General features: G+C 42.7%; 1 protein-coding gene across 1 annotated transcript; it reads left to right on the top strand.

Moving 5' to 3' along the window:
- Positions 1-4748: 4748 nt before the first annotated feature.
- LOC144893094 (ubiquitin carboxyl-terminal hydrolase 36-like) lies at positions 4749-12675 on the top strand. The gene is made up of 5 exons (XM_078782749.1): positions 4749-5009; positions 9013-9214; positions 12142-12252; positions 12407-12483; positions 12634-12675. Exons 1-5 carry the CDS (start codon positions 4839-4841, stop codon positions 12673-12675), a joined length of 603 nt encoding a protein of 200 aa, XP_078638875.1. The 5' UTR covers positions 4749-4838.
- Positions 12676-13377: the final 702 nt, after the last annotated feature.

The following is a 13377-nucleotide window of genomic DNA, read 5'->3' as shown; positions in this document are numbered from 1 at the left end:
CCCTACCCCTCCCCCCCCCCCCTGTTCTGTATCCTATGCTCCCCCTTCCTCTTCATTAACGGTATGGACCTCAAACATCCGAGGCCTTCGCTCAAACTTGACTGATCTCTCCATACAGGTTGCTTCTGACAAACCAGATGTGATCTGCTTAACAGAAACTTTCCTCCTTCATGATGTCTCTGATTCCTTGGTATCTCTCCCAGGTTACTCCCTCCTCCGGTATGATAGACCTGAGCCTCGTCCCAGAGGTGGGGTTGCTATCTTTATAAAAAAAACTCTCTTCCTCACTCGCCCTCCACTGCCCTCTCTCCACCTCACCCCCAGGAATACCTTTGGCTACGGCTTCCCCTTCGCTCCCACCTTTTGTTCATATGTGTGTTGTACCGTCCACCAAACAGTGATGACTCCATCTACATCTCGCTGTCTGATAATATGGACCAACTTCTATCTACCTATCCCAACTCTCTCTTCCTCATATGTGGTGATTTCAGTTGTCACCATGCCAGTTGGCTGGGTGTGTGTACCGCTCTCACCAGCCATGGCTCTTCAGCAAAGGACTTCTGCGACTCACTGGGACTGACACAATCTGTCAATTTCCCGACCCGGATCTCAGTCAACGGAGCATCTTCTCTTCTGGACTTGGTTGTGACTAACTTCCCTGAAAATGTCTGCTGCTCTTCTTCTGCTCCAATCGGCTCATCTGATCATGTGCTTGTTAAAGTGAACATCTCTCTGACCATTCTCAGAGAGCCACCTCAGCGTCGACGAGTTTGGCATTTCACTCAGGCCAACTGGCACGGTCTTCAAGCAGCCATCAATCATCTGGACTGGTCTCCCATCTCTACCGCCTCTGACATCAACTCATCCTGGGAATTCTTCCAAAGTAAATTGCTCTCAGTTGTCATACCCTTCCTCCCGTCCATGGTACACGGAATCTTGTGGTGAGGCTGTTGCCCTGAAACAACTTGCTTTCGTCTCCTGGAAAGCAAATCCAACGGAAGGAAATCTCATTTCCTTTCACAAAGCCCGAAACAAGTGTGTGTCCACCCTCAGGAGAGCCAGGAAACAATATCTCTCCGTTCTGAAGACTGAACTCTCTTATCTGTCTCCCTCTTCCAAATCCTGGTGGCTTCTGGTCAAATCTGTTTCTGGTGTTTGTCCCCCCTCCATCCACTCCCTCACCTCAAACGGCTACACGGCTGATTCCGCACGTGAAAAAGCTGAATGTCTCAACTCTGTGTTTGCCTCTAAATCTGGTGTCCCAAACCCATCCCTCTCTGTACCCACCATACCCAGTCATACCCAGCTGCTCCTGGACTCTGCATCCTTTCCTCCTGACAAGGTGGAAAAGTTTCTGTCAACCCTCGACTCTGATTCTGCAACTGGTCCTGATGGCATCAACCCACAGGTCCTAAAATCATGTTCTTCTGCTCTTTCACTCCCTCTCTCTGTTCTCTTCACCCTCTCTTTTGCTCATGGTCATCTGCCATCTGCTTGGAAATCAGCCAACATCACCGCTTTGCACAAAAAAGGTGCAAAAACAGATCCTAGCAACTACAGACCAATCAGCCTTCTCCCAATTATCAGCAAAGTCATGGAATCCATCATTGCTTAAGATATGAAATCTTTCCTCTTCTCCAATGGCTTGATCTCTGACCATCAGTTTGGTTTCAGACCTGGTCACTCTACTCTGGGCATGCTGCTTCTGCTTTCAAACAATGGATGGAGGTCCTCAACACCAAACAGGAAATTAGAGCTGTCTCCCTTGACATTTCACGTGCCTTCGACACGGTCTGGCACCCCGCTCTGCTTACCAAACCCTCCTCCTTTGGTATCCATGGAAATCTCCCCGCATGGCTGGCGGACTTCCTCTCTCGTCATAGTCAACGTGTGGCCCTGAATGGGTTTCTCTCATCTCCTCTTCCTGTTCAGGCTGGAGTTCCCAAAGGCAGTGTTCTGGGCCCTGTGCTTTTTCTGGTCTTCATCATTGATCTCTCTGACTCTCTTGAAAATCATCTCTATCTCTTTGCTGACGACTCTACTCTCTGTCGCTCCATTCCTCATCCCTTAGATCGGCAGTCTGCAGCCTCCTCACTCTCTGCAGACCTGAACAAAATCACAGACTGGGCAAACAAGTGGAACATGTCTTTCAATCCTGACAAATCTCACACTCTTACGATGTCTCTCCGAAAAGACCGACTGGACAACCCTCCCATCCACTTTCTGAATAATCCTCTCCAAGAAGTTCTGTCACTCAAGCTTTTGGGTCTCACTATCTGCCATGATCTTTCCTGGGAAAACCACATTTCAAATCTGGCCTCCAAAGCCAGTCGCCGACTGGGCATCCTCCGTCGTGCGAAGTCCTTCCTTGGCACACCTGAGCTCCTCACCACATACAAGGCTTTCATCCGCAGCTCTATGGAATACTGCTCTCCCCTCTGGGCTGATGCTCCTGCCTCACATCTTTCTTCGTCTTCATGCTGTTGAAACCAAAGCGTTCAGAATCATTGGAATCTCCCGCGATGAAGCTAAATCCAAGGGCCTCTCACTCACTCACCGCAGGCAGGTTGGTGGTCTTTCCGTCTTCTACCGACTCCTCTCTGGCCTTGCCCCCCCCCCCCCCCCCCCCCAGCTCTCTCTGGGCTCTGTCCCGCAAATATTCCTACAGGTCGCACAAGATCTGCCTGCAACCCTCTTATGGTTAAACTGCCAAAATCAAGACTCTCTGCTCACCTTCACTCCTTCATTCTCTTTTCTCCCACCTCTGGAACAAACTCCCTCACTCTCTTCAATCCCACTCCACCCTCCAGGTCTTTAAAACAGCTGTTCACCACCATCTCTTATCTTCCCCCATCCAAAACCTTGATCTTTTCTACCCCCGCTAATTATACCCCAATTCCACTTTTTTGAAATACCAACTTCTGTCCTGGAAGTCCTTGGTGTCCTTGTGTTTCATACTTCTCCCACTCCCCACCCCTTCCCACGCCCCCTCCCCCCAAGCCCTCTCCCTCCCACACATCTTCCTGCTCTCAAATGTTGTGTTTGTGTGCTTCCCCTTCTCTCCCCATCTTGTCTTCCGCTCCCTCTTTTTATATATTTTGTTTGTCTGGTTGATTTGTGTGTGAAGTAAATGTCAGCTCTTTCACGAGCCTCGATTCAATATACAAATAATAATAATAATAATAGGGAATTCGATTAAAACATTTTTGGCTGGTATACCTCTTCACCTATGATGTCATCATTGCCATGCTTTTGTTCCCCATTTGGTGTACTTGACAATGTGTTTCAAATTTTTCCATTCAGTGGTTTCTGAGAAATAATTTTTATTATTATTTGCGTATATTCCAAGATGGCTGCCATACCACGGGACCTATGACGTCATAATTATCACAAAAACATTGTGCATGGGTGCGACTCCTACCCTGAAAGTTTAGTCTCAATCGGACATTTGGTTTTTGCTGAGAAAAACGAGGTTTAGCCCATACGGACGGACGGACGGAGAGACGGACAACCCGAAAACATAATGCCTCCGGCCCCCTTCGGGGTGGAGGCATTAAAATTCGTGTCTCTTTAATCATAACGAATGGGGGGGGGGGGGGGGGTGGTGCCCATTGGTATATTGGACCAAATTTCACAGGTCTTCACTACCTTGCAGCATACCTGCCTGCCGGATTTGGGGGTCTTTTGCATCCTTGAAGTCTTTTGGGTCTTTTGGGTCTTCTGGTTATTTTGGGTCCTCTGGGTCTTTTGGGTCTTCTGGTTCTTTTATGGCTTTTCAGTCTTCTGAGTCTTTTGGGTCCTCAGGGACTTTTGGGTCGTCTGCGTCTTTTGGGTCTTTGGGGTGTTTAGGGGTTTTTGGGGTATTGAGGATCTTAGGAATCTCAGAGTCTTCAAAGGTGGAAAGGGTCTCAGCAGTCTGAAGAGTTAAAAGGTATACATTTCAATAGTAGGTCATACGTAATTAATGAATAGACGTACGTAATTAATAAACACAAAAAGTAAGCCTCACACGCACGAACACACAACTCATCCATTTTATCGTCGAAGATGTCGATTTAAAAAGCACGTCTCTCGTAAAGATGGGCGTAATGTTTGTGACGTCACAATGTCGTTCTATTCATTTTGACGTCATTGGAAAGGGATTTGCTCAGGCTGTGTCCCGTTTTTGTGGCGTGGAAGGTTATTTTCGTGCTGCTGTGTACATTCCCCCGTGCTGTTTGAACGAAAGAGTACGAAGAGTACGAGCTACGAGGACCGTCGAGGAATCAAGAAACAAGATATTAACACGAGGTGAGGCCGAGAAGTAGCAGAGATGTACACAAAGTGTTAAACCACAAGGTGTTATCGGGGGTTAGTGATCGAGCCTGGTCACACAGATTTCTCAACACCATGAACTTCTAGGAAGTTGGAGTGAATTCATACTCGAGTTTCTCAAAGCAAAACAGTGTTTCGGCCAAGTAAAAAAAAAAAAATGTTTCTCGTCCCCGCCCGCTTCCGTTTTAGTCGCCGCCTACTTTTATTTCCTATTTAATACTTTTTTTTAAAATATATATTTGTTTTAAAAAAAATCGTTTTGCGAAGAAAGTCGGTGTAAAACTCGCCGTTTCTGGGCGTTTGCTGATCGTATCTTGTGCATTGATGATCTGAACTATGATGGATCGCGCCCTCTAACGGAACTTCCTGGTTAATACATGCTCGGCTTAACGCAAACGCAGAGTCGCAGACACTTTGTGCTGAAGACGGTCAATTCTCGCAGCGGCTGTGCACTGGGCAAGTGCAATTAACGTGTAAGAATCTTGCATTTCATACTTTTAATGGTACAAATTTGAGTGGGGAATATGACGATATTCGTGTGTGTAAGCATACGTTCGTCGCCAAAAGTTTTGAAGTCTTGGTTCGCGAGATCAGTTGTAGATGAGAAGCGAACGTTGAACGAGCTCTTCGCTAAATTTGCCAGTGGAGAATTTGACGATGGAGATGACATTGGTGATGGATACCAAACAACGAAAGTAAGTTGGCGTCGTGATATAGCGTAAATATTTAAGCCATATCAAGACATACATTTTCTGGTGTACTTGTTTTTAAATACTTGGTGCATTAAAAAATCCATATGTAGCTGTAACGCTATACTTGGATGGCCTAGTACTAGTTGTAGTTTCGTGTATTCTGAAGTGTGAATACTGTCAGGCCATAGTCCTACCCTATGATGTAGGTTTAATGGTGGGAGGTCGGAGTACAACACGGGTCTCTGGCCCTGTTGTAGTTAATAAAGTAGGCCTAGATTAGGCCTACTATATAAAGTAGGCCTGAAATTACAGGCCTTTCTCTAACAATCAACACTGGCATGTTTCACATTACATTGGACAAACTATAGAGTCTTTAAGTCAGCCACAGTGGTCATTCAATTCATGGCAGCCATCTTGGAAAAAAATAGCAAAAAAAAAGAAAATAGTAAATAGTAAGGGCCTCCCTCCTCCTTTTTCAAAAAAGTCCGGACGAGAAACATTTTAATTTTTTTACTTGGCCTTATCAAAAACCAAATAATAATAATAACATGAATTATCTTACAAGGAACGTCGACGCTGGAGCAGCCATTAAGACAATCAGTTTGCGCTATTGTTAACGACCTATAGTTGATGCTTATTACCAACATACCTGCTCGCCCCATTACCATTATCGAGTTTATGAACGTCTTCTCCATTTGAGCATACAGTGTTCTTCCGTCCTTCTGAACGTACGTCTGTCCGGCCGTCCGTACAGGCTAAACCTTGTTTTTTATCAGCAACTACATGTCCGATTGAGACGAAACTTTCAGGGTAGGAGCGACACCCATGCAGAATGTTTTTATGATAATTGTGATGTCATAGGTCAGGTGGTGTGGTAGCTATCTTGGATTAAACGCAAATAATTGAAAAATTATTTCTCGGAAACCGCTCAATGGAAAAATTTGAAACTTGGCACATTGTCAAGTACTCCAAATGGGGAACAAAAGCATCGTAATGATGATATCATCAGTGAAATGGTGTACCAGCCAAAAATATTTTAATCAAATTCCTTGTCCTAAAAATCTGAAATTGCATGCATGTGATTTATGACCCCATTGTATTGAAATATTAAATTGATGACATCATAGGTCACATGGTTTGGCAGCCATATTGGATTTAACCTAAAACTTCAAAAAAACATCTCCAAAACCACCAAATCGATTGACTCAAAACTTTACGTGTGTCATTGACTTGGCATGGCAATTAAAAGATTATCACAAAAACATCATTCGTCACATGGTGTGGCAGCCATATTGGATTGAAGGAAAATATTAAATAATCACATCATTGAAACGGTTACCCTATCGATGCGAAATTTTACAAATGTCATCGAACACCATTGTTGCATACAGTTTGAAAATGATGACACCGTCGGTCATGTGGTTTGGCAGCCATCTTGGATAGAAAAACGAACCTTATCCGATCAACACGAAACTTCACATACGTGATCCCCGAGCCATACATATGCAGAGTGTACATTTTAAGGTCATATGTCACGTGGTGTGGCAGCCATATTAGCTTGAAAGCATGAACGAGGGCGTATACCCATTGTGGGACTATACAGAGGCATATTGGTGGCACAGTTGCATTGCTCCAGTTTTTAACAAACAAGAAACAGCCACTCCCTTCAGGAACATTGGGTAGGGAGTGGGGAGAGGGGGGGGGGTGTATTTTTGTGCCCATGGCCTGACCCTGGGTACAACCAACAAGGATGCAAATTTGGTGGAGATTGGCCAAGCCCTGTTTTTTTTCTATGATTTTCAGATGTACATACATGCACACGTACATACATACATACATACACACACATAGGCACACATACATACATACCTAATACACACATACATACATACTTAATACACACATATATACATACATACATACTCGATACATACATACATACATACATACATACATACATACATACATACGTACATACCACATACATACTGTTATGAGGCACCAGGGTTCGGGGGTGACCACAATGGTGTTCCTCGGATTTGCTCCCTGTCCTCCAGACCTGAGGCCACAAGGCCACGGATCGCTCTGTGGCCCAATGGGTTGTTAAGCAACTGGAGACGGACGTCAGTTAGGATAATCAGGTACAACAGTGTCCTCTCACCCTGTTGTCGTGTTGACCTTGGTGATCTGATGACCTCAGCTAAGGACGTGCCTTCAGCATTCACCCATCTTTCACAACTAATATTACCACGATGGCTGAGTGAACTGTCAGTGAATGCACAGGGTGATGTCTGGCAATCGAGGGGGTCAGCGCATATTGGGCGAACCTTGACCCATCCACCAGTCATGAAAAGTCTTGTTGAGCCATTTGTGGACCTGGAGACTCCCAGTGAGCAGGTGCGATTTCTTCTTGTGGGGCTTTCGTAAAGGCAAGGTTTACGCAACTCAACCAGTGAATATTCAAGATCTGCAAGAGTGGATTAAAGCAGCTTTTGGAGAAATTATTTGTCAGAATGCGACAGAAAATGGTCTTGGAGTATTGCAAAAGGATACACCCACTGCTTGAAAAATATGGAAATAACGTCGAAATTCATCACTAATTTTGTACACTTCTGAATTCAACAAAACAATATTTACCACAAAAACTTGAAATATGTACATATATCCTGTAAATATTTTGTTTGATTTTGTTTCTTAGCAACATATTTACAGGGGTTCAAAATTGGGAATAGATAAATGGCCCATCCTGTACAGCATGAGAGGGTGTGGCATGTGAGAGGGTATCAAATAAAGCCTCCAAACTCCAAAAGTGCAACCTAACGTCGTCTTATTACAGTGTATAAGGGGATGTATAAAACTAAACTCCCATCATTTTTTGACTCTCTTTAAAATCATTATTTTATTAAAATTGAAATGCAGTCGGACCCCAACATCTGCGTTTCAAACATGCGTGGGACGCCGTGTATTCACAGTTGATAAAATAAGACATGCTTCTTCATACGCAGCCCTGTTCCCCACGTATTCACGGTTTTTCATGGGCGCAAAAAAACCCATCTCCCACCAGCTGCGCATATGACACTTCTAAAAGCATCTTCTGTGCCTCACGCATAAAACAACTTCCAGCTATACATAAACCATTTCCCACCAGCTGCACACGTCACAGTTCTAAAAGCATCTTCCATGCGTCACGTATAAAGCCACTGTACATGCGTAACCACACGGTTTGACATTCTTTTCGTGGGTGTTTTGCGGGTTTTTTGCGAGTGTATTCACGATTTTTCTGATCTGCTCTGACATTCACAGCCCTGTGCTTCGTGTATTCTTGTTTTTTTTGTGGGCATATTCACGGTTTTTCTGACATGCTCTGACATCCACAGCCCTGTGCCTCACGTATTCTTGTTTTTTTGTGGGTGGGTGTATTCTCGGTTTTTCACGGGATTTTTGATTTTCCCTTATTTGTCACGAACTGCCAAGAACCTATTTATCCCCCATTTTCCCATTGAAACAGTGTCTCCACATTCACGGATTTGACATTTGCGGTATTTTCCAGGAACATATCCTCCACAAAACTGTATCGACCAGAACACTGCATGGGGTATCGTGTTCTATGAATTCTCTAGTTAATGCATGGAATGGTTTCCCTAGAAAGGTAGTGTCAGCAGAAAGAGTAGATAAGTTTAAATTTTGAGTAGATAGGTATCTGTATGCATTGGAGTACATGGATATTTGCAGGTTGTATGTGGATGGGTGTTGGCATCTGATGTTGGTGTAGCCCAGGAATGTTGGCCAAATGACCTCCTGTGCCAAAGTTCCTTGTCTGTCCTTGTATATTCCTATATATACCATCAGCACTGCACCATTTGGCATGTTATTATCCCAGTATAACATAAAAGATCCAATCCAAAGCACATGACCTTGTTGCGTTTGTGCCTCACCACATTGGAGTGGAAAGTAGAATTCTTATGTTGTTTGAGTTGGTGTTTTCATTTGCCATGCACATTGGCAGGGTCTGTTAGAAGTTCCAGGGACGATGTCTTCTCCTGAACACGAGCTTCAACTCCAGTGGCCGAAAAATATCGGATATGGAGCTGGACTTGGTCAGGCGATGAAGGAGGCAAACAACAGCTACATCAGCGCTGTTCTTCAGTGTTTATTCCACACTCCATCTCTTGCAGTTTACTTCTTATCTCGTGAACATTCCAAAAACTGTGAGTGCCATCACTATTTCCAGACTTGTTTTGATTGTTTTAAACTGTCTGCAGCAGTAATTTAAAGTTTTGAAATCATCACAAGATTTCCACAGTCCATCCTTGATCCAAAATCACATGCATGACTTCAGAGATGGCCAAACAGCCAACTGAGGATAACATGGTAATGAGAAATAACTTTTTTCACTTCCTGCTTCATTGTGCATCTTTTTCATACATATATGCAAAGTGAAAGGTTTGACGATAAGACGGAATCATTCTTGGTTTTTGAAATATGGGCTTTCTCCTTTAAATGAGATTTAAGCAAATTAATGATGAAATCAATCAAGTCGTTTTCTTTCAAAGCACTTTTCATCTATCATATAAAACACAATGTCAGTTTGTGTTTGTACATATGTCCGTCCCCTTTCATAAGGATAGGTTTTAAAGACCAATCTTTTAACATGAATGTGTGCTCACTACGGTCTATTTTTTGAGGATAAAAAAACTCGAAAAACAATTTCCATGAAAGAGCAATTATGTCTCTTCTATTGGAAATGTAGACGGTGGCTTGCAAACCGAGCATCAAGGGCGGTGTACAGAAGCGTTTTTTAAATAACAATAAATACAAGGCGCAGGGAGGTGAAATTCGCTGCACGTGATGTGCAACATGCGCAGAGTAAAACAAGTGTTCATTTAGATCTGTAGAAAGTCGAATAAAGAAAAAAGATAAAATGAACAGATGTTTGGAACTACAGAACTTTAAAATGCAATAAAACAAGCACGACATAATAAGAATATCCAAAGCTTTTGGTGCTGTATTCTTCAAGGTAAATCACAATAAGTTAAAGAAGGAAGTGAAAGAGTGTCCATATATGAACATGTCTATGTGAGATCGACACTGATTGGTTGTCCAGTCATGACTTAATTATTATCCGTACACCCATTGGTTGACTCAGGCACCACTATCTCTGGCTCAGATTGGCTGGAGCAGAGTTGAGAGTGGATGACTCACCATTTGTCATCGCTCATCTGGTGTGTTGAAGAATCATTGTATTGTATTAGGGCAAAAAACGATATATAGCACGACATCTCAAAAAGTTGTGGACGGATTCGGACAAAACTTGGTGGGCAGGTTGGGCGTGTGACATAGTCAGGGCCCTTAGGGATATTTTGGTTCAAATTCTTCCAAAAGCATCAAATTTGGCGCAGGTGTTGCCCATGCCATACTCTTTCGATTTTTGAATGGCGCCAAGGGCGGTATGATCCGGGGACCATACCGGTCCATCCCACCATGTCACCTGACCTATGACGTCATAATTAGGATATGCATCCAATCACATGGCGTACTATAAGTGGTCAAAGTTCAAAATGAATCGATCGAAAAATGAAGGCAGGGATCCATCTTTAAGGTTTTCATAAAATCCAATATGGCCGCCAGGTCACATGACCTATGACGTTATATTTATGACATGTATACAATCATGTATACATGAACCCGGATCATGTCGCACAAAAATTAAACACAAGGATATGGCATACAGTTCAAAACATCAAAATCCGTACCTTTGTAATTAGACTGATGAACTGCATATGCCTGAAAATTAGGAAACAGACATGTAAATATTTCCTCTAATTGTCAAAAATAAGGTCAGAGTTCGATTACCCAACCCAGAAACATAAAATGGTGAACCTCGTGTAAATCTTGACAAAAAACGCAAAAACCGACGTGTTTGACTCAAAAATGACCTTTAAGATGACCTTGAGAGTTGGCCTTGACCTCAAATCATCAAAATAACATCATAATTGGATTCCTCGACCTCGAAAACCCCTGAAAAGTGGTATCATACATGATTCCAACCCTTTTGGTTATTTAACTGATTTTCCTCTAATCCGGGTGGCGGCCATTTAGTATTTCGCCAATATGGGGCCCCCGGAGGGGGGGTGGGGGGGGCGCCCGTCTTGGCGCCCGTCAAAAATCGAAAGAGTATGGCATGGGCAATATCTGGGCCAAATTTGATGCTTTTGGAAGAATTTGAACCAAACGGCCCCAAAATATCCCTAAGGGCCCTGACTAACAAGAATGTATTGATTCGATTTGGGTGAAGATTCGAATCCGGATCCAGACACGAGAATTCTTTTATTTTCTAAGTGATTCTTCACCATTGGGGTGGGGGGGCCGAAAACGATATAAAGCATGATATTTCAAAGGGTTCTGGATGCATTATGACGAAACTTGGTGGATGAGTTGGTTAGACGACAAAAACAAGCCGATTAGATTTTGGTTCAGGTCCGAATCCAGATCTGGCATATCAGTGGTATACAAAACCTAAACTGGTCAGCCTGGCGGAGGTGTGCTCTTTACCGAGTGCGTCATAGTTTTCTTATGTTGTGCACTTATCAATATTCGGAATTGTGTTACTTTAAGAGCCTTCAACATCCACAAGGAAATGCTAGCATATGTGAAAGCCATGTTTACCTTCATCCCAAGCACAGTGCACTGTTTGAGCCAACAGCCTGTCCGTAAATCACCAGGTTGCCAGTTTAGAGTCAAGGCAAGAAATAAGTCAACACTAAGTTAAGGTGATTTTGCTTCCTCTGAGCTTTCCTGTCACTTCTCCAAATGGCACCTGTTGGAACATCTCTCTTGAAAGATGGCACTCCGTCATGGAAGGAAGACGTTTGGGTGATCCCACACTTGCCAGCCTGACAATTACTTTTGTGTTACTTGCATTTTCCTGATGGAACAAGGCCATCACAAACTTGATTATCCACATATAAATTGTCATACAGTGGTGGTGGAGAGGAAATAAGGGAGACATTCACGGTGTTTGGCAGGAAGTTAGAGGAGGCTTTCTGAGAGTTGTGAAATTTGAGTGAAAAGCTCAGAATAAACGTCATGTTCAAATGATCCATTTTGTATAACATCTTCTTTTGTCCTTTTTCAGGTGAACAAGGTGATTTGTGCACGATGAATTGCATGGAGGAGCTTGTTTGCAACATGTATAAAATCGGTTGCCGGGTCGTCTGTCCTTCATGGTTGATCAGAAAAATGTTTCGTAAGTTCAACTTTTTATCGTTGGCAATGGGCACCCTGCATATATAGGTTAAAACACATCAGTACGTAAAGTTTTCTGGGTACCTTGAAAACGAAAACACATAAGATAATAATGTGCATGTGTGTGAATAATTTGTTTAAAAAAATTAATAAAGTTTCTACTATGTATCAACCAACTGCACACATGCTGGGTGTGATGTATTCTTCAGGACAAGCATTGGACAAGCACGATGTGTGTACACATTATAGGCAACAAATGATATTATTAATTATATTATTATTATTAATTGTTATGAATTCTTATAATCAATTATATTATTTATTAATTATTATAGGCATTGTAGGCACTTTCTGCAACTGGATTGCAAATTTTTTCATGCAGCTGGATGAATCAAGTGGTCCCTTTGAAACCAAGAGACGTTAACTGCATTGAAAATACATTACTTCTTCATGCAGCTGCAGGAATCAAATTGCCCCCCCCTTTATATGAACTTTTCTAGAGCATTACTTGGTTCCTCCTCAGAACACAAGGGTAGTCCAGCATGCACATGAGATTTTTTGAATGTCCCTTATTTTCTATCGTTTGGTATTTTCCACAAGCTATGGAATGTCCCTTCTTTTCTATAGTTTGGTATTTTCGACAAGCTATGGAATGTCCCTTCTTTTCGAAAGTTTGGTATTTTCCACAAGCTCTGGAATGTCCCTTATTTTCTATGGTTTGGTATTTTCCACAAGTATATGGAATGTCCCTTCTTTTCTATAGTTTGGTATTTTCCACAAGCTATGCAATGTCCCTTCTTTTCTATGGTTTGGTATTTTCCACAAGTATATGGAATGTCCCTTCTTTTCTATAGTTTGGTATTTTCCACAAGCTATGGAATGTCCCTTCTTTTCTATGGTTTGGTATTTTCCACAAGCGATGGAATGTCCCTTCTTTTCTACAGTTTGGTATTTTCCACAAGCTATGGAATGTCCCTTCTTTTCTATAGTTTGGTATTTTCCACAAGCTATGGAATGTCCCTTCTTTTCTATCGTTTTTGTATTTTCCACAAGCTATGGAATGTCCCTTCTTTTCTATGGTTTGGTATTTTCCACAAGCTATGGAATGTCCTTTCTTTTCTATAGT

The sequence above is a fragment of the Myxine glutinosa genome, chromosome 7 (genome assembly GCF_964187855.1).
Source record: "Myxine glutinosa chromosome 7, kmMyxGlut1.1, whole genome shotgun sequence".
NCBI lineage: Eukaryota > Metazoa > Chordata > Myxini > Myxiniformes > Myxinidae > Myxine > Myxine glutinosa.
This window is presented reverse-complemented; position numbering and strand designations above follow the sequence as displayed.

Bases quoted from the DNA above. Each gene is read 5' to 3' on its own strand.
- LOC144893094 (XM_078782749.1), top strand. From the start codon at position 4,839: ATGACGATATTCGTGTGTGTAAGCATACGTTCGTCGCCAAAAGTTTTG. The intron at 12,253-12,406 runs GTAAGTTCAACT...AAATTAATAAAG, and splicing joins GTTGATCAGAAAAATGTTTC to TTTCTACTATGTATCAACCA. The intron at 12,484-12,633 runs GTGTGTACACAT...TTTTTCATGCAG, and splicing joins AAGCATTGGACAAGCACGAT to CTGGATGAATCAAGTGGTCC.